Consider the following 25,554-nt stretch of genomic DNA (forward strand, 5'->3'; position numbering starts at 1 on the left):
TACATGTGGGCACCGACATAGGAAAGTGTGGGAGAGAGGTTCTGGAAGCCAAATTTAGGATTTTAGATAGGAAGCTGAAATCCAGAACCTCCAGGGTGGCATTCTCTGAAATGCTTCCTGTTCCAAGAGCAGGTCCCCAGAGGCAGGCAGAGCTCCAGAGTTTCAATGCGTGGATGAGAAGATGGTGCAGGGAAGAGGGATTCAGCTTTGTAAGGAACTGGGGAAACTTTTGGGGAAAGGGGAGACTTTTCCGAAAGGATGGGCTCCACCTTAACCAGAGTGGAACCAAGCTGCTGGCACTAACTTTCAAAAAGGAGATAGAGCAGCTTTTAAACTAGAACAAGGGGGAAAGCCGACAGTTGCTCAGCAGTGCATGGTTCGGAGAAATATATCCTTGAAGGATACTAATGAAACAGGAGAGTTAGGGCATCCCAACAGAGGTTCCATTAAAAGCAAACATAGTGCATGTGCCTATATGTAAAAAATCACCGAAGCTAATGTTTTCCGAATTATCTCCAACAACTGAAAAGCAGGTTGTTAATACAAACAAAAAACACACTTTGAAATGTCTGTATGTCAATGCCAGAGGTCTAGGAAGTAAGATGGGGGAGTTAGAGTGTATAGCAGCAAATGATGAGATTGACATAACTGGCATCACAGAGACTTTGTGGAAGGAGGATAACCAATGGAACAGTGCTATATCAGGGTACAAATTATATCGCAATGATAGGGAGGATCAACTTGGTGGGGGTGTGGCACTTTATGTCCGGGAGGATATAGATTCCAATAGGATGAAGATCATACAAGAGACTAAATGCTCATTAGAATCTATATGGGTAGAAATCCCATGTGTGATGGGTAAGAGTATAGTGATAGGAGTATACTACCGTCCGCCTGGACAAAATGGTCAGACAGATGATGAATGCTAAGAAAAATTAATTAATTAATTAATTAGCTTTTATATACCGACATTCGTTGGCGTACATTACATCGGTTCACATAACAATTGGAACAGTATGACAAGGGTTGTACAATTTTACATTTAACAAAAACTGGTTGGAACTGAGTATACAATGTAACAAAAATTTTGCATTTAACAAAGACTGGTTGGAACTAAGTATACAATGTAATAAAAATTTAGGGAACGAGCTTTAAATAAACGAGTGGCGGAGAGTCTTGAGGGGGCACATGTATCAGTATAAGCATTTGAGCAGGGGAGACGGAGGGTGTTAAAAGGGGGGGTGGGTTAGGTGGGGTGTTGGTAGGCGTTTAGGAATAACCAGGTTTTTAATTTCTTTTTGAAAGAGTGGAGGGAGGGTTCCAGTCTGAGTTAGGGGGGAAGCTTGTTCCAGAGGGTGGGGCCCGCTACAGAGAAGGTGCGTTGTCTGGTGGAGGAGAGGTGTGCAAGTTTGGTAAGAAGGCCTGTGTTTTGAGATCGCAGATTTTTCTGGCTGTTGAGTAGTTGGGGAGGGTCGTTTGTCCACTTGATGTTTTGGTTGCTGATGGTTTTATGAAGTAAGGTGAGAATTTTGTATTGTGACCAGTGGGGTATGGGGAGCCAGTGGAGTTCTTTTAGTATAGGGGTGATGTGTGCTGAGCGGTTGATGTTTGTGAGTGATCTGGCTGCTGCATTTTGTAGCAGTTGGAGGGGTTTTAATGTGGAGGCAGGCAGTCCGGTGAGGAGGGAGTTACAGTAGTCTAGCTTGGAAAGTATGAGGGATTGTAGCACTGTGCGGTAATCATGGTGGAAGAGGAGAGGTTTGAGGTTTTTTTAGGACTTGTAGCTTGAAGAAGCCCTCTGATTGTCCTGCTGATGTGTTTTTTCATATTGAGATCCGAGTCGAGGGTGAAGCCGAGATTTCTGACCTCGTTGATGAGGGGGGGGGGGGGGGGTGTTGGCTAGAGGAGAGGTCACTGTCGGTTCTAGTAGAGGGTTTGTTAGTTATGTGTAGTATTTCAGTTTTTTTGTCGTTGAGGCAGACGGAGATCTGAGAGAGGAGGATCTTTATTTGGGTGGCAAGGTTGTCCCAGAGTGCGATGGTGTTGGTTAAGCTTTGATGGGGAGGAGAATCTGGACGTCATCTGCGTAGATGTAGAAAACGAGATTCAGGCTGGTGAGGAATTTGCAAAGCGGGAGCATGTATATATTGAACAGGGTTGATGAGGAGGAGGAACCTTAGGGAACTCCATGAGGAAGTGGGTATTGGTCTGATTCGCAGCTATTAAGTTGAACTTTGTAGGATCGGCTGGAGAGGTAAGATTGAAACCAGTTGAGGGTGTTTTCTCTAAGGCCGATCTCCTCCAGTCGTGTCATGAGAATGTCATGGTTTACGGTGTCAAAGGCGGCAGAGATGCCCAGTAGGATGAGTAAGTAGGAGCGACCGGCGTCTATGCCTCTCAGGGCTGTGTCTGTGAGAGATAATGTTGAGATTACTACCTGATAATCTCCTTTTCCTTAGTGTAGACAGATGGACTCAGAACAAATGGGATAGTATCCGCGTGCTAGCAGTTGGAGACTGATCTGACGTCAGCACGGGGGTGTATATATCCCCACAGGAAGCGTAGCTATTCAGTAATCTTCCTTGCAAAAGCTGTTATAGATGTGTGTACTGACGCTCAGTGAAAAAGTGAAACAGGATTCCCCTGACCGATTGATAGTAGCTGGAGACCGCCAGCATTCCCAACCGGAAGGCGTGGACCCCTGGTAGAGTGTACGCTCTTATGGAAACACATGACATGGCTTACCTGGAATTGGTGAAACCCATGTACGCAGGCAGCTGGGCAGGATGCTGAGTCCATCTGTCTACACTAAGGAAAAGGAGATTATCAGGTAGTAATCTCAACATTTCCTGGCATGTAGCCAGATGGACTCAGAACAAATGGGATGTACAAAAGCTTTACTCCCAGCCTGGGCGGGAGGCTGCCTGAGGCCCATGTAGTACCGCCCTCGCAAATGCTGAGTCCTCCCTGGCCTGGACATCCAGACGGTAGAACCTGGAGAAGGTATGGAGGGAGGACCACATCGCCAATTTACAGATTTCCGCAGGCGATAGCATCCTGGATTCCGCCCAAGATGCCGCTTGTGCTCTGGTAGAATGAGCCTTGACCTGTAGAGGCGGAGACTTCCCAGCCTCTACGTACGCTTCTCTGACAACTTCTTTAATCCAGCGGGCATGGTGGGCTGCGAGGCCGCTTCACCTTGCTTCTTCCCGCTGTGCAGGACGAACAGATGGTCCGTCTTTCGTAGGTCTTGTGTAAGTTCCAAATATCTGGGCAGCAATCTGCCAATGTCGAGATGGCGTAATAAACGCCCTTCTTCAGATTTCTTCAGACCCGCCGTGGTAGGCAAGGATATGGCTTGATTAAGATGAAACTGTGAAACCACCTTAGGTAGAAAGGAGGGAACCGTACGAAGATGGATAGCCTCCGGAGTGATTCTGAGAAAGGGATCACGCAGGAAAATGCTTGTAGCTCAGATGCGGCGGGCTGAACATACAGCCAGCAAGAACACCATCTTCAAGGTTAGAGAACGAAGAGACAGGCCCCGAAGGGGCCTGAAGGTGGATCCCGCGAGGAAATCCAAAACAAGGTTGAGGTTCCACAAAGTAGCCTTGGAAAGCACGCTCAACTAGCGTGCAGGCACTCCAAACTGCTTTGGAGACGGAAATTACTGAATAGCTACGCTTCCTGTGGGGATATATACACCCCCGTGCTAACGTCAGATCCGTCTCCAACTGCTAGCACGCGGATACTATCCCATTTGTTCTGAGTCCATCTGGCTACACGCCAGGAAATAGGAGGGTTTCGGTGCTTAAGGATTTTCAGAAGCCATGTTGGTTGTGGAACATGAGGTTGTGATTTTCTAGGTACTCAGAGTTGGAGGTTCACATGTTTCTCGATGATCTTGAATATGAAGGAGAGATTTGAGCTAGGTCTATAGTTGGAGAGGTTGGAGGGGTTGAGCTGAGGTTTTTTGAGGATTGGTTTAATTATTGCACATTTCAGGGCTTCGGGGAAGATGTCTTGTTCAAGTGAGGTATTGATTATGTCTGCGATGGGTTTGGAGATGATTTCGGGGATAAGTTTGAGAGTCTTGACTGGGATTGTGTCGATGGGGTGTGATGCTGGGTTTATTTTCTGAATGATCTTCTTTACTTCGGTAGAGGCGATGGGCTCGAAGTTGGACCAGATGATTGGTGTTTCGCTGAGTGGGGTTGGTGATTCTTCTTTTGTGGGGAGATTGGAAGGTATGAGATTGGAGATTCTCTCAGAGAAGAAGCGGGCAAGTTCATTGCAGGTCTTTGCGTTACCGCTTGATGCTGGGGAGAGCTGGTTGGCTTGTGTGAGTTTGGAGACGAATTCGAATAGTGCTCTGGGGTTATGTTGGTGCTGATGAATTTTTTTCCCGTAGAATTGACGCTTGGCTTTGTCGGTGTCTGTTCTGTAAATGTAGAGGAGTGTTCTGTATCTGTCGAGGTGAGGTGGGGTGGGATTTCTTCTCCAGGTTTTTTCAGCTTGCCGGAGGAGCCTTTTGGTGTTTTTAAGTTCAGGGGAGTACCATGGAGTTTTGTGTGCGTTGTTGGTGGGGATGATTTTGGATATGATGGGGCAGTTGGTTTTGGCGATTTCAGCGTTGATGTCCATCTAGGAGTTGATGGCAGTGTTTGGATCTGTAAGGTTTAGTGTGTTGAGGGCATAGGGGAAGTTAACCAATTTGGCAGTGAAATAATAATGGGAGCTTTCAATTACCCCAATATTGACTGGGTAAATGTAACAGCACTTGCTAGAGACAAAGTTCCTAGATGTAATAAATGACTGCTTCATGGAGCAATTGGTTCAGGAACCAACAAGAGAGGGAGCTATTTTAGATTTAATTCTTAATGGAATGCAGGATTTGGTGAGAGAAATAACAGTGGTGGGGCCACTTGGCAACAGTGATCATAACATGATCAAATTTAAACTAATAACTGGAAGAGGGACAATAAGTAAATCTGCAGCTCTAACACTAAACTTTCAAAAGGGAAACTGATGAAATGAGGAAAGTAGTTAGAAAAACACTGAAAGGTGCAGCTGAATTCGGTCTTCTGTCTTGTGCAGGGAATGAAGTACTTCCTCCCGAGAACTTGCCCTAACTAGTCTGTCATCCAGGTATGGGAAATTTGTATTCCCTGACAACTCAGATGTGTTGCTACCATTGCAAGGCACTTCGTGAAAACTCTTGGAGCTGCTGCTAGAAGTCCAATTTTGGTCCTTATATTGGTATTGGGAAGAATCCACCCTGAAATGAAGGTAGCACCAATGAGAAAGATAGATAGGAATATGAACATCTGCAATGTTTAGGTCCAGGACACATATCCATTCGTCTTTCTGTATGTAAGGAAGGATCATGCTGAGGGAATTCATTTTGAATATCTGTTGGAGTAAATAGAAGTTCAAGTGTCTTAAATCCAAAATGGGTCTCAAGTTTCCTAATTTCTTGAGGATGAGAAAAAAATCAAGAGTAGAAGCCCTGCCCATGTTGAGATGCAGGGATTGGTCTATTGATCATTGTCGAAGAAGTGAATGGACTTCTAGGCTGTCAGGGCACTGTTGCCAGTTAAGGGTAACCCCCAAGGCAGGAGCAGGCTGAATTTAGGAAAAAGTGTCAGGATATTCTGCAGGCCTGGCCACCTCCACCTCAGGTCGAGCCCTTAGATTCTGGTTGGTGGCAGGATTTAAGCTGGAGATGCACTGGGGAATGGGGGTACAGGAGGGCATCCACTAGGGCAGCCAGACTGCAGGGAAACGGGGAACAGAAAAGTGCCCACAAATAAACAGACATGCAAGAAAAGGAGTGCCCCATAAACAAGACAGAATAAATGAGGACAAAGCAAACAGGATGAATAAACCAGGGCTAGAATCAACAGGACAAACAAACAAGTAGGCCACTACTCTGGGACCAGAAAGTCCAAAGACAGAATAGCAAACAAAGCCAAACAAGAGATAAGGACTGAGGCAACAGCACAACTAGAATACCACAATGTGGAATGCAGAAGACTTCAAGATGAAGCAGGAAGCAGCAAGTAAGGAAGGCTTATATGGGTGTGACAGTGCTGAGACACTGCTACCATCATGGCTACCAGCAGGACCTCCAATTCATAGGAGCTTGGAGGACTAAGGTAACATGGAACATAGCTTTCTGAGGGCCCCTGCTGGCGGGAGGACAGCAATGCACATAGAGTCCTTACATACAGGCCGATACAGTAAGGACGCGGTAGAAAGAGTGCGACAGTGCCGGGCGCACCCGCATTTGCCGCACGCACAGCTCGGATGACATACCGCTCGATACAGTATTTAAATGGCATGCAAATGCAAGCCGCGTCCAATGTGCGTCCAAGAAGCGTCCATGAAGCGCAATCCATTTTACTGTATAGGCGCTATACAGCGCCTATACAGTATCATGGGTGCGCTGGTACCTGTCATTTCAAATGACATGTATCAGGAAGTGGATACAGGAAAAGGGCTGCCTGACCCCCTCACTCCCCGGGACAAGACCAAAGTGAATCGGCAAATTTTTCCCCAGCCCCCGCTCACCTGCCCTGGCCACGTCCATGGGTGCCGATCTCCCGCGCCGACAGCTCCGGAGCAGCCCCAGTCCTCTCTCCCCTCCTCCCGGGGACAGCCAGTGGCGAGAGCGGCTTCAGCAGCCCGGGGCGGATTGGGCGCTCCCCATGGCTCCCTATTCTCTAAAAGGTAATGAGCGCACGCCGTGACCTGAGTGCCCGGCTGGACGTCCGAGGTCACGGCGTGCGCTCATTACCTTTTAGAGAATAGGAATCCTGGGAGCCATGGGGAGCGCCCGATCCGCCCCGGGCTGCTGAAGCCGCTCTTGCCGCCGGCTGCCCCCGGGAGGAGTGTCCTCTTCCGTGCTGCCCCCTCTGCCCCTGCTGGGACTCAAGCACGAGGCCGACCTGCAGCACCTCTCCTCGCCGATCCACCCCGTCCACCCAGACGTCAAAATGAAGAGGCTTCCCTTCTACGACGTATATGACGAGCTGATCAAGCCCACCACGCTAGGTAAGCCCCGCGCCGGTGACCGGGTGGCTCCATGTCGCCCGGGAAGGCCAAGCCAGTCCTGGCTTTGCCCCCTTCCATTGCACGGAGGTGTACCCCTGCTTTTCTTTGTAATACGTGCGGTGGGGCCTAACCTGTCCTAGGTAACCTGGAGTCACCCGGCAGCTCCATCTGTTTGCCTGGCTGACTTGGAATAGCTAGTCCATGCAAACTACCCCCCCCCCCCCTTTCCCTCCACAAAAAAAAGGGCATTGGCCATGAAAGTTCACGATGCACGCTCCAAGGACCGGGTTTTACTCTGCGTCCATTTCCTGTTGAGGGGGGAGAGTGGTTCTCAACTGGATCATGGATGCGGCCAGGGCAGGTGAGCGGGGGCTGGGGGAAATTTTGCCCGATTCACTTTGGTCTTGTCCCGGGGAGTGAGGGGGTCAGGCAGTGAAGCGGGGCTGACTGGGGCTGCTCCGGAGCTGTCAGCGCGGGAGACCGGCACCCATTGATGCAGCCAGGGCAGGTGAGCGGGGGCTGGGGGAAAGTTTGCCCGTGAAATTTCGTCTCGGCTTGCCTGACGCTCCACACTAACGCAGGGGTAAGGGTAGGTGGTAAATTAGCAGGTTAAACATGCGGCAAAACTGCAGGTTAAAAAAGCGATAATCTGTTCGCACGTTACTGTATGGGAGGGAATAGCTAATCCGATCGTTTACATCTCATATACATGCCGCGGGCGGAAAGGGTTACCCGTTGATTTAAAGAAGTGGTAAGGATGGGTTAAAAGGGATAGTGAATCGCGGGTTGGACTTACGCGGCCAAATTGCGGGTACAAAGTGGGTTAGAAACTGGTTAATCGGGACCGCGCTTTACTGTATCGGCCTGATAAGCAGAACTGTGGCAGGGGAGATGAAATATGGATTGAATGGGAAGATGGTAGCTGTGAGAAACACAAACAGCATCCAAACTGCATGATCTTGAGGACCCAGAGGTCCTTGGTTATGATATGTCACATTTCTAAGGTGGTCTGAATTCTTCCTTCCACTGGAACTGAGTAGTAAGGATTGTTCGGAGGGATCAAAATGTGGGTTCAGGTTTGAGTTGGGCCTGTTGTGTGGATTTTGGCTGACAGCGTTCCTGATGTTGGGGTCTGGGGAGAAGTGGCAGTTGATGCTTGGCTGGAAGAGTTGGCAGATGGTACTGTTGAAAAGACTGGTAGGGCTACCTGTGGTAGTACAGTCTCTTATATGAGAAAAAGGAACGTCTCAAAGTAGAAGAGGGCTGTTCAGGAGCCATTGAGAATGCACTGTTACATTCTGAGCTTTAATCTAAGCAACTGTTTTTGAGCTTCTAGCCAAACAAGTTGTCATCTAAGCAAGAGAGGTTTGCCAATTTCTCATGGATATTTTCATGTATGCTGCTCTCTCTCAGCTATGCAATACATCAAGCCCCGACTGAGGCTGCGGAGGTAAGTGAAATGGAGTCGAAGGACTCATACACAAATTGAAGATGGTGATGAATGCCTTCTTCTATATCCAAGAGCAGTTGGGGATAACTACCATCTTCTGTAGGCTATAGAAAAGGCTTAAGTTTCTGTATGCAATTGAAAAGGTATTGCACTATATAAAACTGATGGATAGTGATGCGAGCAGTAAGCCTGGAGCTTTGAAAGTCTCTCTTGCTAAAGTTGTCAAGTAGTCTATGACCCTTCATTGGCCATAAGTATGAGTGAATTCTTGTCTTTTGCTTTTTTCATAGCATATTTGACTACTACGGACTGGTGTGGCAGCTGGACAATGACAAATCCCAGGGACTTCTGAATTCTGTATTTCAGGTTAAGCTTCCTAGCCATAGGAATGCCTGAATTAGGCATTTCTCACATTCTCGTTTATCATATATTGAAGATGTTGTGGACTGGAAGAGTCACTGGTTCTGATGGGGTATCTAGAATTTGAAGAACACCGAGCAATTTTAAGCAGGGTTTTTGTCTTTAGAGTCATGGACATCAAGCACCGTTCCCTTCTTTTCCACAAACCTAGATGATATCAAGTTCTCTGGTGGGGGGGGGGGGGGGGGGGCAGTGAGGTGTGGTCAGGAAAGTCTGGAAATAGGTCAAAAGATATGTATGTTGAGTCATCGTCAGAACCTACTGGCATGGCTCACTTATGCAGGCCTTCAATAACAGGGCAATCCAGGAGGTTTTTCTAGTTGCCCTTGAGGAGATATATCCCAGGCAATTGCCTCAGATTAATTGGACTCTGCTACTATATAGAGTATGATAATGAAGAACCCTGAATTGAGAGTTCTGATGATGTGCTTAGGCTGATAGGTGAGATTAGGACTCTGGTCTGAGGTATCACCAAAGTAATGGTGGAGAAGAGAGGTTGGGATGTTCCTTCCATCTCCTTGGTCAGAGGTAACCTTGGTCACCAACCTTGCAATCTGGTCAAGTGACTGATGTGTCTTGTTGACCTGGCAAGGTGATGAACATACTCAGACTAGGATCAGTTCCTGTACCCAAATAGGTGGGTTTGTTAGAGGTAAGTGGAACTACAAAACACACCAGATCCAGTATTTCCAAATGTAGAACAGCTGTAAGTAACCTAGACAGAGTGAGAGTTCTTGTGATTGGAAGGGATAGAGGTAACCTGTCTCCTTTTCCTGCAGATCTAGGATGGGCTACATATAAATTGTTTTGATAGAGAAGCTTGATGAGCTGGGACTGGAGCTAGATGTGTCGACAGCTTTTATGGAGTAGAATGTCTGGATGCTTTAGAGCAGGGGTGGCCAACTTCAGTCCTAGAGAACCACAAACAGGCCAGGTTTTCAGGATATCTACAATGAATATGCATGAGATAGATCTGCATGCACAGTCTCCACTGTATTAAAATCTAACTCATGCATATTCATTTTGGAAATCTGAAAATCTGGCTCTCAAGGATCAGAGCTGGCCACCACTGCTTTAGAGGAATGTGCCTTTGAATTAAACAGATCTTTAGCAAGTCGCAAAGAGGATGTTGCATTGATGCAAGCGTTGACTATCATAAGAACATAATTTGCCGCCATATTGGATCCATCAAGCCCAACATCCAGTGGGCAATCCAGGATACAAATACCTGGCAAGTACCCAAACATAAAGAACATAAATTTCCATGCTGGGTCAGATCAAGGATCCATCAAGTCCAGCATCCTGTTTCCAACAGAGGCCAAACCAGGCCACAAGATCCTGGCAAGTACCCAAACACCAAGAAGATCCCATGCAACCGATGCCAGTAATAGCAGGGCCATTCTCTAGGTCAATTTGATTAATACTTGAAGAGCATCAAGAAAGTGTGGGCTGCACGCTTTGTGTGCATTGAGTGCATCGTTGTGTCAAGTGCACAGATGGGATGTGCGTTGGGCATCCAAAAACAGTATAGCTGGAGTGCTTCGATGCATTGTCAGGTGCATTCATGCACCTTGCTCCAACTGTGCTGCTGATGGTTGCATTGATGCTGCCAATACTGATGCACTGCACTTTTGAGTGCTTCTGATGGCTCAGACAACTGATGCTGCAGCTTCTTCGATGCAGGATAACTTACAATATTCAAACCCATGACTTCAGCCTGAGTCGATGGGATAGTTTTTGAGGAGCTCCTGCTCAACTTTTCCCAGCAAAACAGATGACATTGAACTGCAGAAAGATGACCTGCTGCAACTCCAAAGAGATTTACACAGCTCCTCAAACCTAATTGCCCTGGAGCATTGAGAGTGCAGAGACATTCTTCCATAGGCGTAAATTTTTGTAGTTATGATCTTGCTAGAGGTATCGACAGCAGAGCTCATGCTCTTCAATAAGGGACATTACCTAGACACAGATGCAGTTTTTGAATCCTCCTCTCATTGTCCCCTTTTTCTTTTAGCAATGTTGAGGAGGCAGGGCCCTGAGAAAACTTTTTTTTTGAAGGAGGTTCTGGGAGAGTGCTGTTGTGAGTACTACAGAGATAGCAAGGAAACTATTAATGAAGAAAAGAATCAAATTTAGTAAGTTTTAAGAAGTTGAAGAAAATTTTGCTTGTGCTGGACAAAAAAATGACTCGAAGTTCACAAGGCAACTCTCGCACATACTCAGTAAAACTCAAAACTCTACAAGCTGAGAGATGAATTTGTTCCAGCCTGCTTATCGATGGAAAGAGTCTATAAAACATTAGCCATGTAGACTTGGCAATGCCCCCCCAAATGCTAGGAACATAATCGTCACAGTATCCCCAGCCAACCCAGGGAGCAGAAGACCAGAGTCAGAAATTGAACCTAGGTTCCTCAGCTCAGCAGTGAACAGCATTGCTACTCAGCAACTATGCCAGCCTGGATTTATCTTTTTTAAAATAATTTAACATATATGAATGTTTTAATAATTGGAAAAACCTAGATGACAGAGGGATAAATATATCTGAGCATACATTTTCATGTTCTATCCATGAAGGATATTATTTATGTATGGAATAAGGGATGAATTATAAGACATTAAGTTAATCCTGACCATATGAAAGTTAACCTGCAGAAAGATATTTATCACATGTTGTCAGACTCTGAAACAGGCATCCACAGGAGCTATGAATATTGGTTATCAGAAGGACTGTACACAGTGCCTTTAACCTTAAGTGGGTCAGTGCTTACAGTGAATAGACATGATTAACAGAATTTGATTGCTCCAGTTAAAACTGAAGAGTGATATGGATTGTATTAAGGCTTCATTCTAGCACCACAAAAATATGCAGATGAAAACACCAATGTTTTACCAAAACATATGAATGTTTCAAGTTAATACATTTTACAGTGCTTTTTTTTCTGGAGAAATGTTTCAGGAACTTGTATTTTCTATTTCAAACTGCCCACATACCAGATATCTACCCCTCCTCCCTCTCCCACCCTTATTTTATTTATAGAGCACCTTTCAGCCACTTCAAAATGGACTGCATCTAGGTACTTGCCAGGTCTTCTCTCTCAAACCCCTCACCCCTCAAACTGCTTTCCCATCTCCCTAAAACCCCACTTTTGCTCCTGCCCAAACTTCTCAAACACTCAACCCTGCCTGACCCTTTTACCCCACCCATCCTCTCTCTCAAATTCCCCTAGCCGAGCCACTCTCAACCCTTCTTCTTTCCAACAGGTAACTAAAAAATAGTGATTACATGCATCTGTTGTTGCTTCTGCTGGTATTACTCTGCAGTTTCAGCATATAGTTTTAGCAAGTCCCACGAGACTTAAGCATGAATCCCGCTTGCAGAGGCAGATAAGCACTAATCTCCTATTGGGTGGAATGGAATCACGAGAGAGGATCATGCAATGCCCTCTTACCCCCCCAATGACACCAAGCCTTCCTCCGCTGCTTCGTTTCCTCTTATTGGTGAGTGAGCCAAGCAGCTGCTTCAGTACTGGAGCTTCAGTAACTTGTGCCACTACTCCTGCCTTGGCAGGTGTACCAGTACCTTCTGCCTTAGTAGTGCAGAAAGAAGATATGTGAGACTAGGATGCATGAATCTCTCTCCTCCACTGCTCCAGCAGAAGGTACTGGTATTCTGTTCTGGGTTGTACTGCCAGAAAAAAAAGCACTAGCTTTATCTCATATAATCATAGCATGCATTACACCTCATGAAAGAGATATAGTCCCTTACCTATAAGGCTGTGCTTTGTTTCCTTCTCCATTGAGTTCCAGTACTTTAGTCACAACCTTTTCATTTTCTTGTGCATAAACTGAGCATGTACAGTAGACTATGGCTTGTACTTTATTAACTAGAAACAGAATGTTATGTTAATGTATTTTGGAAAAAAAGGGCAACTATCATATATATATATATATAAATCTAATATAGCAACAGAATAGAAGATAGCAAAAAAGGACCAACTGACCCATCCAGTCTTGACTACTTATTTCTGTCCACACTACCAAGGACATATCCCAGCTGCAAGCTATACAGCATGAGTGTAGAATATCATTCCTTATACAAGACTGTTTCTGCTGCCTTTCTTTGCATTCCATTCTCTTGGGTAGACAAACCTGCAAGGTCCCCAATTTAGTTCACTCCCACGCACCTCCAAACAGCTTTGTAATAATCTTAACAGTTATTACTAATGTGGCTGTTGCTTTTACACAGTGAACCGATATAGAAAAATTTACAAACTCTTTCTTTACAAATTAGTTCATTACAAAATATGGCCTAGATTAATCAATAACGCATGTTATCCAAAGAGGGGCATGTTTATGGAAATTGGTAAAGCTACCACTTGGCATAGGTATCGCATGGTGTGCAAACGTAGTACTTAGCATAGGTATTATTGCATGGTATGGTGAACTTAGTGCACCCTGTGATAATCCGTATTTTATTTGAGAGATTTAGTGGAGGAAGAGAGAGATAGAGACAGGCAGAGAGAGAGAGACTATCTACAAGGCCTCATAGAAGTTAAGTATTTATATAGGAGGGCTACCTGATAGGTTGAGGTGAGGTGTTAGTGGTGGTTTAGGGGCCAGTTTCGCATGTAGAGTGATATGTACGAACAGCACAGTACACCTTGGTGAAGGTTTGGAGTAATTTGGAAACAGGCCCCTAAACTCTAAACCACCACTAACACCTCACCTCGACCTATCAGGTCACCCTCCTATAGAGATATAAATAGGTGCACACAGTGAGGCCCTCCCCAGAGGCACTCTCTCTCTCTCCCCCCCTCCACAAGTCCAGAAATGGCCAAAATGCAATTCCAAAAATGTATTGCGATTTGCGTTATGGCCATTTCGCCCAGCTTAACGCTACGGAAAATGGTGTAGTTATTTCCGGCATTAAAACCGAGCAATATGGCCCCTAATTTTACTAATTCCCGCCCATTACTCCTTCCCAATCCCACCCTCAAAAATTTGCCTTCCCACTATTTGGTGCAGCATTTTTCGCATGCGATAATGCATTATCGCATATGAAAACGCCATAACGCACTTTCATGCATGACTGTATATTTGCAAATCAATTTTAAAACCAAATATATATTTGCATTTTAAAAAGGATTTCAATAATATATTAAAGAATCTTATTTTAGCCAATTCAATTTACTTTGTTAGTTTTCCGTATCTGCAGCTAGAACTAGTGTGAAAAAATTAGTAATGTTCTCTCTTTCTCAAGAGATGTTAAATTTTTAAAAGGGTTTTCTTATTTTCTCAAATTAAAATTTGATAAGCCTGCCTGCACAGCTATGTGATCTCCTGGTCTTATCAGAAGCTTTTCTCGATTATTCCTGTAAGTAGCAAGTTGTTTTGGTTTTCAAATTGAAACAAATGGCTAAAAAAATAAATGGTTATTTTTTCTTAAAATTTCTCTCGTCTCCTTATGTGAATGCACTTTTTCTTCTCTAGTTTTGATAATACTCTGTCACGCCTCCTTCTCCTGGCTCTTTTCTCTGCCTCCCTCCCAATGGCTGGTTTCTCTCACCCATCCCCTCCTAGTCACTAATTTCTTTTTTCAAAACCTCTCTCATCTCTAATGCCACCCTCTATTCACTTTCTCATCCACTGCCTCCAAGTCACTTGTGTCCTGTACCACTCCCTGCCTACAAACTCAATCACTCTATAATATCTCCCCTGCCATAGCCATTGCTACTGTCTAGTTCCGGCGGTGAACACTGCCTTGTTCTTTTGCTTCTCTTGAATAATTTAACTTAAATAAAGAGAAAAGGCATTATCTCTATTTATCTATATAATTTTCTGCTGGTGGCTGAAAGGAATCAGTAAGTTTTTGCTTGGGACATTATCTTTCTTAAAAGTATTGGGGCAAAGTTAACTATTTGGGAATATTATTTAGTGTGTTTGTGCTTTTAATAGTCAGTAAGACAGTGAATAAACAAGTTAGACTGTTTGTATTTTTAAATAGTCAATAAGGCAGCTAGTAAGCAGTAGGTAGTGTGTTTATTTTTAAAAGTCTGTAAGGCAGCTAGTAAGCAGAACTGAGTGTATTTAAAAAAAAAAAACCAAACCAAAAAAAAAAAAGTAGCCAGAAGCTAGAAATAAGCTAGGAGCAGTGTATACCTAAGTAAAAAGGTTGAAAAGTTCAGTCCAGTTACTCACCTTGGAAAGGTGTTGAGGTAGTGTGACTTGGTTTGAATAGGTACCAACATTTGTTAATCAAGAGAGCAGTGAGTCACTCTAGCTGACTAACTGAAGTTAGACTGTTTGTATTTCCCAACCCTCCCACCCCTCGCCCACCCACCCCTAGCTCATCCTTTAATTTATAGGCAGGTGCCACTTTCATTAAAAAACAAAAACAAAACAACAACAACAAAAACTTTGAGAATTTGATCAGACCCCTGTAGGCCACTACCAGACATAGGGGTAGATTTTTTTAAAAAGCGCGATCACGTACTTTTGTTTGCGCAGCAGGCGCAAACAAAAGTACGCAGGATTTTATAAGATACGCGCATAGCCGCTCGTATCCTCTAAAATCCTGGATTGGCGCGCGCAAGGCTGCCGATTTTGGGCAGCCTGTGCGCGCCGAGCCGCGCAGCCTGCCTCCGTTCCCTCTGAGGCCGCTCCGAAATCGGAGCGGCCTCTGAGGGAACTTCCTTTCGCCCTCCCCTCACCTTCCCCTCCCTAATCCACCCCCCCGGCCCTATCTAAACCCCCCCCCCCCCTTACCTTTGTCCCTAGATTTACGCCTGTGAGAAGCAGACGTAAATCTACGCGCGCCAGCAGACTGCTGGCACGCCGTCTTCCGACCCGGGGGCTGATCCTGAGGCCTGGACCACGCCCCGAGGCCTGGACCACGCCCCTGGTCCCGCCCCCGAAACGCCACGTCATCCTGTCCCGCCCCCCCGACACGCCCCCTTCGAAAAACCCCGGGACCTACGTGGCGTCCCGGGGCTCTGCACGCACCGGCAGCCTATGCAAAATAGGCGCGTAAGGTCCTGCTCGCGAAAATCCGGGCGGATTTACGCGAGCAGGGCTTTTAAAATCCGCCCGATAGTGAATTCACCAATACATTTAAAGGACATTAATTGACACATTCCTACTCCCATAGCAACCTAAAACTTAACTAGGTACTGATTAAAATTGAGATGAAGGCAGCAGTCCAGCAGCAAGAGGGGGGCTTCCCAGTCTTTTGCATAGAGTGTCACATATATGAATTTTTACCCACCGGTGAGAAGTTGTACATGTGCATGCGATGCAAAGAGCTCCTGGCTCTCAGAGAATGAATCCGATCTCTGGAGGCTAGAGTGGCAGACCTGGAGGAGCTGAGGCAGACAGAGAGGTATATAGATGAGACCTTCAGGGACATAGTAGCCAAGTCCCAACTTCAGGCTGGCAGCCCTGGTGCTGCCTTGGAGGAAGAAGGTCTCATGATTGGAGAGCATCATCCTGGTGTAGCAGGAAAGGATCCTGTAGCAAGAACCTGCTCTCCAGGTGATGCACTATCCTTTCGTACCGAGGATATCTCCACAAGGCCTACTGCCCAGGAGGGAAGGGTTAGATCAGCCGTCATCGTAGGTGATTCGATTATTAGGAATCGAGACAGCTGGGTGGCTGGTGGGCATGAGGATCGCCTGGTAACATGCCTACCTGGTGCGAAGGTGGCAGACCTCACGCGTCACCTAGATAGGATTTTAGACAGTGCTGGGGAGGAGCCGGCTGTCGTGGTACATGTGGGCACCAACGACATAGGAAAATGTGGGAGGGAGGTTCTGGTAGCCAAATTTAGACTTAGGTAGAAAACTTAAATCCAGAACCTCCAGGGTAGCATTCTCTGAAATACTCCGTGTTCCACGCGCAGGTCACCAGAGGCAGGCAGAGCTCCGGAGTCTCAATGCGTGGATGAGACAATGGTACAAGAAGAGGGATTCAGTTTTGTTAGGAACTGGGGAACCTTTTGGGGAAGGGGGGAGTCTCTTCTGAAGGGATGGGCTCCACCTTAACCAGGGTGGAACCAGACTGCTGGCGCTAACCTTTAAAAAGGAGATAGAGCAGCTTTTAAACTAAAACAAAGGGGAAAGCCGACAGTCGCTCAGCAGCGCATGGTTCGGAGAGAGGTATCTTCAAAGGATACTAATGATGCATTAGAATTAGGGCATCCCGACAGTGAGGTCCCAATAATAAGAAAAGTAGTCCAAGTGCCTAACTAAAAACTCACCTAAGCTAAAAAATTCTAACTTATCCCAATCAATTAAAAAGCAGAATGAAAATACAAACAAAAAACAAACTTTGAAATGTTTGTATGCTAATGCCAGAAGTCTAAGAAGTAAAATGGAAGAATTAGAATGTATAGCAGTGAATGATGACAGGCTTAATTGGCATCTCAGAGACATGGTGGAAGGAGGTCAACCAATGGGACAGTGCTATAACGGGGTATAAATTATATCGCAATGACAGAGAGGAGCACCCGGGAGGCGGTGTGGCGCTTTATGTATGGGATGTCATACAGTCCAACAGGATAAACATTCTGCATGAGACTAAATGCACAATTGAATCTTTATGGGTAGAAATCCCTTGTGTGTCGGGGAAGACTATAGTGATAGGAGTATACTACCGCCCACCTGGTCAAGATGGTGAGACTGACAGTGAAATGCTACGAGAAATTAGGGAAGCTAACCAAATTGGTAGTGCGGTAACAATGGGAGACTTCAATTACCCCAATATTGACTGGGTAAATGTATCATCGGGACACGCGACAGAGATAAAGTTCCTGGATGGAATAAATGATAGCTTTATGGAGCAATTGGTTCAGGAACAGACGAGAGAGGGAGCAATTTTAGATCTAATTCTCAGTGAAGCACAGGATTTGGTGAGAGAGGTAACGGTGGTGGGGCCGCTTGGCAATAGTGATCATAATATGATCAAATTTGAATTACCGACTGGAAGGGGGACAGTAAGCAAATCCACGGCTCTCGTGCTAAACTTTCAAAAGGGAAACTTTGATAAAATGAGAAAAATTGTTAGAAAAAAACTGAAAGGAGCAGCTACAAAAGTAAAAAGTGTGCAAGAGGCGTGGTCATTGTTAAAAAATACCATCCTAGAAGCACAATCCAGATGTATTCCACACATTAAGAAAGGTGGAAAGCAGGCAAAACGATTACCGGCATGGTTAAAACGGGAGGTGAAAGAAGCTATTTTAGCCAAAAGATCTTCATTCAAAAAATTGGAAGGATCCAACAGAGGAAAATAGGAAAATGCATAAATGTTGGCAAGTTAAATGTAAGACATTGATAAGACAAGCTAAGAGAGAATTTGGAAAGAAGTTGGCCATAGAGGCAAAAATTCAAAGAAAAACATTTTTAAATATATCCGAAGCAGAAAGCCTATGAGGGAGTCACTTGGACCGTTAGATGATCGAGGGGTTAAAGGGGCACTTAGAGAAGATAAAACCATTGCAGAAAGATTAAATGATTTCTTTGCTTCAGTGTTTACTGAAGAGGATGTTGGGGAGGATAACCCGTACTGGAGAAGATTTTCACGGGTAATGATTCAGATGGACTGAACCAAATCACGGTGAACCTAGAAGATGTGGTAGACCTGATTGATAAATTGAAGAGTAGTAAATCACCTGGACCGGATGGTATACACCCCAGAGTTATGAAGGAAATAAAAAAATGAAATTTCAGACCTATTAGTAAAAATTTGTAACCTATCATTAAAATCATCCATTGTACCTGAAGACTGGAGGATAGCAAATGTAACCCCCATATTTAAAAAGGGCTCCAGGGGCAATCCAGGAAACTACAGACCGGATAGCCTGACTTCAGTGCCAGGAAAAATAGTGGAAAGTGTTCTAAACATCAAAATCACAGAACATATAGAAAGACATGGTTTAATGGAACAAAGTCAGCATGGCTTTACCCAAGGCAAGTTTTGCCTCACAAATCTGCTTCACTTTTTTGAAGGAGTTAATAAATATGTGGATAAAGGTGAACCGGTAGATGTAGTATACTTGGATTTTCAGAAAGCATTTGACAAAGTTCCTCATGAGAGGCTTCTAGGAAAAGTAAAAAGTCATGGAATAGGTGGCAATGTCCTTTCGTGGATTACAAACTGGCTAAAAGACAGGAAACAGTAGGATTAAATGGACAATTTTCTCAGTGGAAGGGAGTGGGCAGTGGAGTGCCTCAGGGATCTCTACTGGGACCCTTACTTTTCAATATATTTATAAATGATCTGGAAAGAAATACGAGTGAGGTAATCAAATTTGCAGATGATACAAAATTGTTCAGAGTAGTTAAATCACAAGCAGATTGTGATAAATTGCAGGAAGAACTTGTGAGGCTGGAAAATTGGGCATCTAAATGGCAGATGAAATTTAATGTGGACAAGTGCAAGGTGATGCATATAGGGAAAAATAACCCATGCTATAGTTACACAATGTTAGGTTCCATATTAAGTGCTACTACCCAAGAAAGATCTAGGCATCATAGTGGATAACACATTGAAATCATCGGTTCAGTGTGCTGCGGCAGTCAAAAAAGCAAACAATGTTGGGAATTATTAGAAAGGGAATGGTGAATAAAACGGAAAATGTCATAATGCCTCTGTATCGCTCCATGGTGAGACCGCACCTTGAATATTGTGTACAATTCTGGTCGCCGCATCTCAAAAGAGATATAATTGCGATGGAGAAGGTACAGAGAAGGGCTACCAAAATGATAAAGGGAATGGAACAGCTCCCCTATGAGGGAAGACTAAAGAGGTTAGGACTTTTCAGCTTGGAGAAGAGACGGCTGAGGGGGGATATGATAGAGGTGTTTGAAATCATGAGAGGTCTAGAACGGGTAGATGTGAATCGTTTTTTTACTCTTTCGGATAATAGAAAGACTAGGGGGCACTCCATGAAGTTAGCATGTGGCACATTTAAAACTAATCGGAGAAAGTTCTTTTTCACTCAACGCACAATTAAACTCTGGAATTTGTTGCCAGAGGATGTGGTTAGTGCAGTTAGTATAGCTGTGTTTAAAAAAGGATTGGATAAGTTCTTGGAGAAGTCCATTACCTGCTATTAATTAAGTTGACTTAGATAATAACCACCGCTATTACTAGCAACGGTAACATGGGACAGACTTAGTTTTTGGGTAATTGCCAGGTTCTTATGGCCTGGATTGGCCACTGTTGGAAACAGGATGCTGGGCTTGATGGACCCTTGGTCTGACCCACTATGGCATGTTCTTACCTATTTGCTGAGACTTTGGAGGACATCTGTTGATGGATTTGGGAGGCCTTCAGCTCATCTCATGTTTTCACACAAAGTGAGACCATGCAAACACATTTATAAAGAAACTGAGGTTTAAAGGAAACTGAGGTTTAAAGATTTCAGCAATTATCGCATTTCCTGTCCGTATGGGCAGCAGATGTGCAGAAACTGCAAATAATGCACACTAATTGCAAATAGCACTCAAAAGGGTGACATAGCATGCACTAATACAAATATGAAAAGAAAGTTAGTGATGGCTCTTGCCATATTACAAATATGTTTAGTGGACATTATGGTCCTTGAGGGGAGATGTGCAAATTTTCTCTGTTCTTTTGCTCCCCAACTCTCTCCACCTCTGTATCTCTCTCTCACACACACACACACACACACACACATTCTCTCTTCCTCTGTCACTTACACACTTTCTCAGACAACATAATTATTGTCAAACTGTTGCTGCTTTTCTCTCACACACATACATTCTCTTTTGCAACACTCCTGCACAGAAAGCCTCAATGGTTACAGAAGACAGCACAGAAAAAGATTTAGAGATAAAGTAGAAAATCAGAGCAGAGGAAACAGAAAAGAGATGATTATACAACATACAAAGTGAAGCAAGACTTTCAAAATGAAAAGCTATGCATTAAACTAGAAATCATACAGGAAAGGAAAGAAAAAGCTTGCTGAGAAACTGGTACATTCGGCAGGAAAAAATACATACACACTGTGGAGCAAATTATAATATATGCACTATAATGGCAAGTGTGTCTTATTCAGCAAAGGTATAGGCATTGTCAAAGGAACGAGCATTACTGGCAAGAGTCATGGTACTGGAGACGTGGGTGCTAATGGAGAAAGGTATGCATGCTATCAAGCACACAAATAGGTGCTTACGGAACAATATATGCCCCTCACACAGCTTGTGTAATCTTACTGGCTGCAACACTTATGCAACTTCTGTAACCACAGCACATAAAGGGAGAGCTGTGGGATGTAGGGAGACAGGAGGTTGGGGTCAGTGACTGCATGGCCAGAATTGCATCTTTGTCCATCATTTTTGATGGGCTCTTTTAGCCAGTGCTTTATAAATTGCTTTGTATCAAACTTATTGAATTCAAAGTACAACAAAAAAAAAATACAAAATTTTAACAAAATGTTCCCCCATTCTTCCCCAAAGAAATAGTAAACAGCATAGACTCTCAGTTTCCATCCTCTTTTCATAGAAAAGAAGAATACCCTTGTAAATTCCCCTCCCTCCCTCAATCCAACCCTTCTCCTCTTTTCAAACTAGTGATCAGATGCTCCTGACGAACTTGTAGAACTCTGGCACAACTCACTAACATCTGTTCTTGATAAACTTGCCCTGATGAAATCTTGCTCAACTAAAAGATTTAAATCAGTCCCCTGGTTTAACTCACTCCAGGCTAAGAAATACAAGTTGACAAGATTTGAAAGGAAGTGGTGAAAGGATCCTACTCAGGCAAATAAGTTACAGCTCTAAACTTGCACCCTACCAAGTCTCAATTAATACTGAGAAAAAAATCCTATATCAATACGAAACTGTCAGCTGCACTCAATAGCCCAAGAGAATTGCACTCGTCTGTAAAGAAAATTATTAACCCCTCAGCTGCTCCCATGCTACCAGCTGCTCTTCCTGAAATGAATACTGCCGAAACATTTGTCTCATACTTTAAGAATATATTGACTACTATGAACAATACCTTCAACTTCTCTTCCACAGCTGATGAGGATGATCAGACCACTATCAAACAAGTTTGGGAACAATTTGACCATGTGCCAATATCTAATACTATTGAGATCATCAATAATAATAATATGAAACCCTTGTTCAATCCCCTCAACCCTTGTCACACTACATTACTCAAACTGATCAAAACTGATATCGCCCCTTTCCTTACCAATCTCATCAGCTCTTCCCTTCAACAAGGCATGCTGCCTGATTCCCTAAAACAAGCCTCAGTTCAGCCTATAATCAAAAAACCAACTGCTAATCCCACAAACATTTCTAACTATCGGCCAATCTCCTTGCTACCATTCGTAGATAGCAGTCTTCTGTCAACTCTGCAAATTCCTCGACTCAAACAATATACTTAGTCAATACCAATTCGGGTTTAGGAAACATCATAGTACTGAATTATTGTTGAGATTACTTACCTGATAATCTCCTTTTCCTTAGTGTAGACAGATGGACTCAGAACAAATGGGTATAGTATGCTCGTGCTAGCAGTTGGAGACGGATCTGACGTCAGCACGGGTATATATACCCCCACAGGAAGCGTAGCAACTCAGTAATTTTCCTTGCAAAAGCTGTTATGGATGTGTGTACTGACGCTCAGTGAAATAGTGAAACATGATTCCCCTGACCGATTGATAGTAGCTGGAGACCGCCAGCATTCCCAACCAGAAGGCGTCGACACCTGGCTAAGGGGACGCTCTATGGAAACAGATGACATGGCTTACCTTGAATCGGTGAAACCCATGTACACAGGCAGCTGGGCGGGATGCTGAGTCCATCTGTCTACACTAAGGAAAAGGAGATTATCAGGTAAGTAATCTCAACATTTCATGGCGTGTAGCCAGATGGACTCAGAACAAATGGGATGTACAAAAGCTTTACTCCCAGCCTGGGCGGGAGGTTGCCTGAGGACCATGTAGGACCGCCCTCGCAAATGCTGTGTCCTCCCTGGCCTGGACCATCCAGACGATAAAACCTGGAGAAGGTATGGAGGGAGGACCATGTCGCCGCTTTACATATCTCTGCGGGTGACAGCATCCTAGATTCTGCCCAAGATGCTGCTTGGGCTCTGGTAGAATGAGCCTTGACTTGTAGAGGTGGTGACTTCCCGGCCTCTACGTAAGCTGCTCTGATAACTTCTTTAATCCAGCGGACGCTGGAGGGCCTTGAGGCCGCTTCTCCTTGTTTCTTCCCGCTGTGAAGGACGAACAGATGGTCCGATCTCCAGAGATACTTGTCGGCTTCTGGTTCCGCCCTGACGGTTGATGCATGCCACCGTGGTGGCGTTGTCGGACATCACTCTGACTGCCCTGTTCCGCAGTCTGTGAGCAAAGTGCAGGCAGGCTAACCGGACTGCCCGTGCTTCTAGATGGTTGATGTTCCACCCTGACTCTTCTCTGTTCCACCACCCTTGGGCGGTGAGTTCTTCGCAGTGTGCTCCCCATCCGCTCAGGCTGGCATCTGTGGTGAGCAGAATCCACGTGGGGGAGGACATCATTGACCCCCTGCTCGTGTGGTTGGACTGCAACCACCACCGCAGCTGGGTCCGCACTCTGGCTGGTAGAGGTAGATGCACGGAGTAATTCTGGAAGCGGGGGCTCCATTGAGAGAGCAGGGAGCGTTGTAGAGGTCTCATATGGGCTCTTGCCCAGGGTACCACTTCCAGGGTGGATGTCATGAGCCCGAGAACCTGCAGATAATCCCAAGCTATGGGCCGGCTGGCTCCCATCAAGGACTGTAGACGCGTCTGAAGTGTTCACCTTCTCTTGGCGGTGAGACTGACTTTGTCTGCCTGGGTGTCGAACTGGACTCCCAGGTATTCCAGTGATTGGGAAGGCTGTAGGCAACTCTTGTTTGGGTTGACTACCCATCCCAGGCTTTCCAGAAGGGAGATCACTCTGTTGGTTGCCCGATGGCTCTCCTCTCGTGATTTCGCCCTGATCAGCCAATCGTCTAGATAGGGATGGACAAGGATTCCCTCCCGTCTGAGCGCCGCTGCTACCACTATGATCACCTTGGTGAAGGTCCGCGGTGCCGTGGCTAACCCGAAGGGCAAAGCCCGGAATTGGAAGTGTCGTCCCAGAACCTTGAAGCGTAGGTAGCGCTGATGATCCCGATGGATCGGGATATGCAGGTAGGCTTCTGACAAGTCCAAGGCCGTGAGGAATTCCCCTGGCTGTACTGCGGTCTTCACTGAGCACAGAGTTTCCATGCGAAAACTCGGGACCCTTAAGTATCAGTTGACTGACTTGAGGTCCAATACGGGCCGGAAAGTGCCCTCTTTCTTGGGTACCATGAAATAAATGGAATAGTGTCCAGAATCCATTTCCCATGCAGGTACTGGGACTATGGCTTTCAAGGACAGGAGCCTCGCCAGGGTAGCTTCCAATGCTGCCTTCTTGTGGATTGGACACGGGGATTTCACAAACCTGTCCGGAGGGATGTGATGGAAGTCCAGATAATAGCCCTCTCGGATGATGGCGAGGACCCACTGGTCCGACGTAATCTCGACCCATCTGGGGTAGAAGAGGGTGAACCTGCCCCCTATGGCTCCGTCCCCCGGATGGATCGGCTGATTCTCATTGGGAGGCGCCACCGGGATCTGAACCCGAGCCGGCTCCCCTCTTGTGCTGCTTGGTCCGAAAGGACTGGTTCCTGGCCTGAGGACGAGGTGTCTGGTAGCGAGTCCTATAGGGAATGAAGTGTTGGGAGCTTCTGCCTCTGGATGGCCTTGGAAAGGCGCACTGGTTCCTTTTGAACCTGTCTTCCGGCAGTCGAGGTACTGGAGAGGCGCCCCATGTGCTGGCCAGTTTATCAAGGTCGCTGCCGAACAGGAGAGAGCCCTTAAAGGGCATTCTGGTGAGGCGTGTCTTAGAAGGAGCATCGGCTGACCAGTTCCGTATCCAGAGCTGCCTCCTGGCTGCTACTGAGGATGAGACCCCCTTGGCTGTTGTATGGACTAGGTCGGATGCGGCATTCGTGAGGAACGAGAGAGCTGACTCCATGTCCGCTGCCAGAGCATTGTTCCTGACCTGTGACAAACAGGAACGCGTCACCACTGTGCAGCAGGTTGCGATCCGCAAAGATAGAGCTGCCACCTCAAAGGTCTGTTTCAGGATGGCGTCCAGTCGCCGGTCATGAGGCCCCCCCTTCAACTGGAATGGTAGTGTGCTTGACCACAGCGCTAACCAAGGCGTCCACCTGAGGGCACGCCAGCATCTCCTTGATTGCCGGTTCCAGGGGGTACATGCCAGTCAGGGCTCGACCCCCTTTGAATGAGGCCGCTGGTGCAGCCCATTCCAAATCTATTAGTTGCTGTGCTGCTTGCAAGAAGGGAAAATGGCGGGCTGTAGGATGAAGACCTTCCAGCAGAGGGTTCTGCGTAGAGGGCACCATAGTGCTGGGACCTGTAATAGCCAACTCCGCCAGGCACTGAGATACCAGGTCGGAGAGATCTTACTTGGGAAAGAACCGCCTCATGGTTCGATATGGCTCAATCCCCGAGGGAAGTTCCCCCTCCTCAGGGGGTTCGGACTCGTCCTCCGAGATATCAGGGTCCGCCTGAACCGGACT

The 25,554-nt window shown here is 45.8% G+C and overlaps 1 protein-coding gene across 2 annotated transcripts in view; it reads right to left on the minus strand.

The window, feature by feature from the left end:
* NSUN7 (NOP2/Sun RNA methyltransferase family member 7) overlaps positions 1–25,554 on the minus strand; it is a 298,057-nt gene that overhangs the window by 26,431 nt on the left and 246,072 nt on the right. For both annotated transcript variants that reach the window (XM_029588977.1, XM_029588986.1), the window contains exon 10: positions 12,693–12,810. In XM_029588977.1, coding sequence (XP_029444837.1) covers positions 12,693–12,810 — 118 coding nt within the window. The remainder of the gene's footprint in view (positions 1–12,692; positions 12,811–25,554) is intronic.

The sequence above is a fragment of the Rhinatrema bivittatum genome, chromosome 1 (assembly GCF_901001135.1).
Source record: "Rhinatrema bivittatum chromosome 1, aRhiBiv1.1, whole genome shotgun sequence".
Classification (NCBI taxonomy): domain Eukaryota; kingdom Metazoa; phylum Chordata; class Amphibia; order Gymnophiona; family Rhinatrematidae; genus Rhinatrema; species Rhinatrema bivittatum.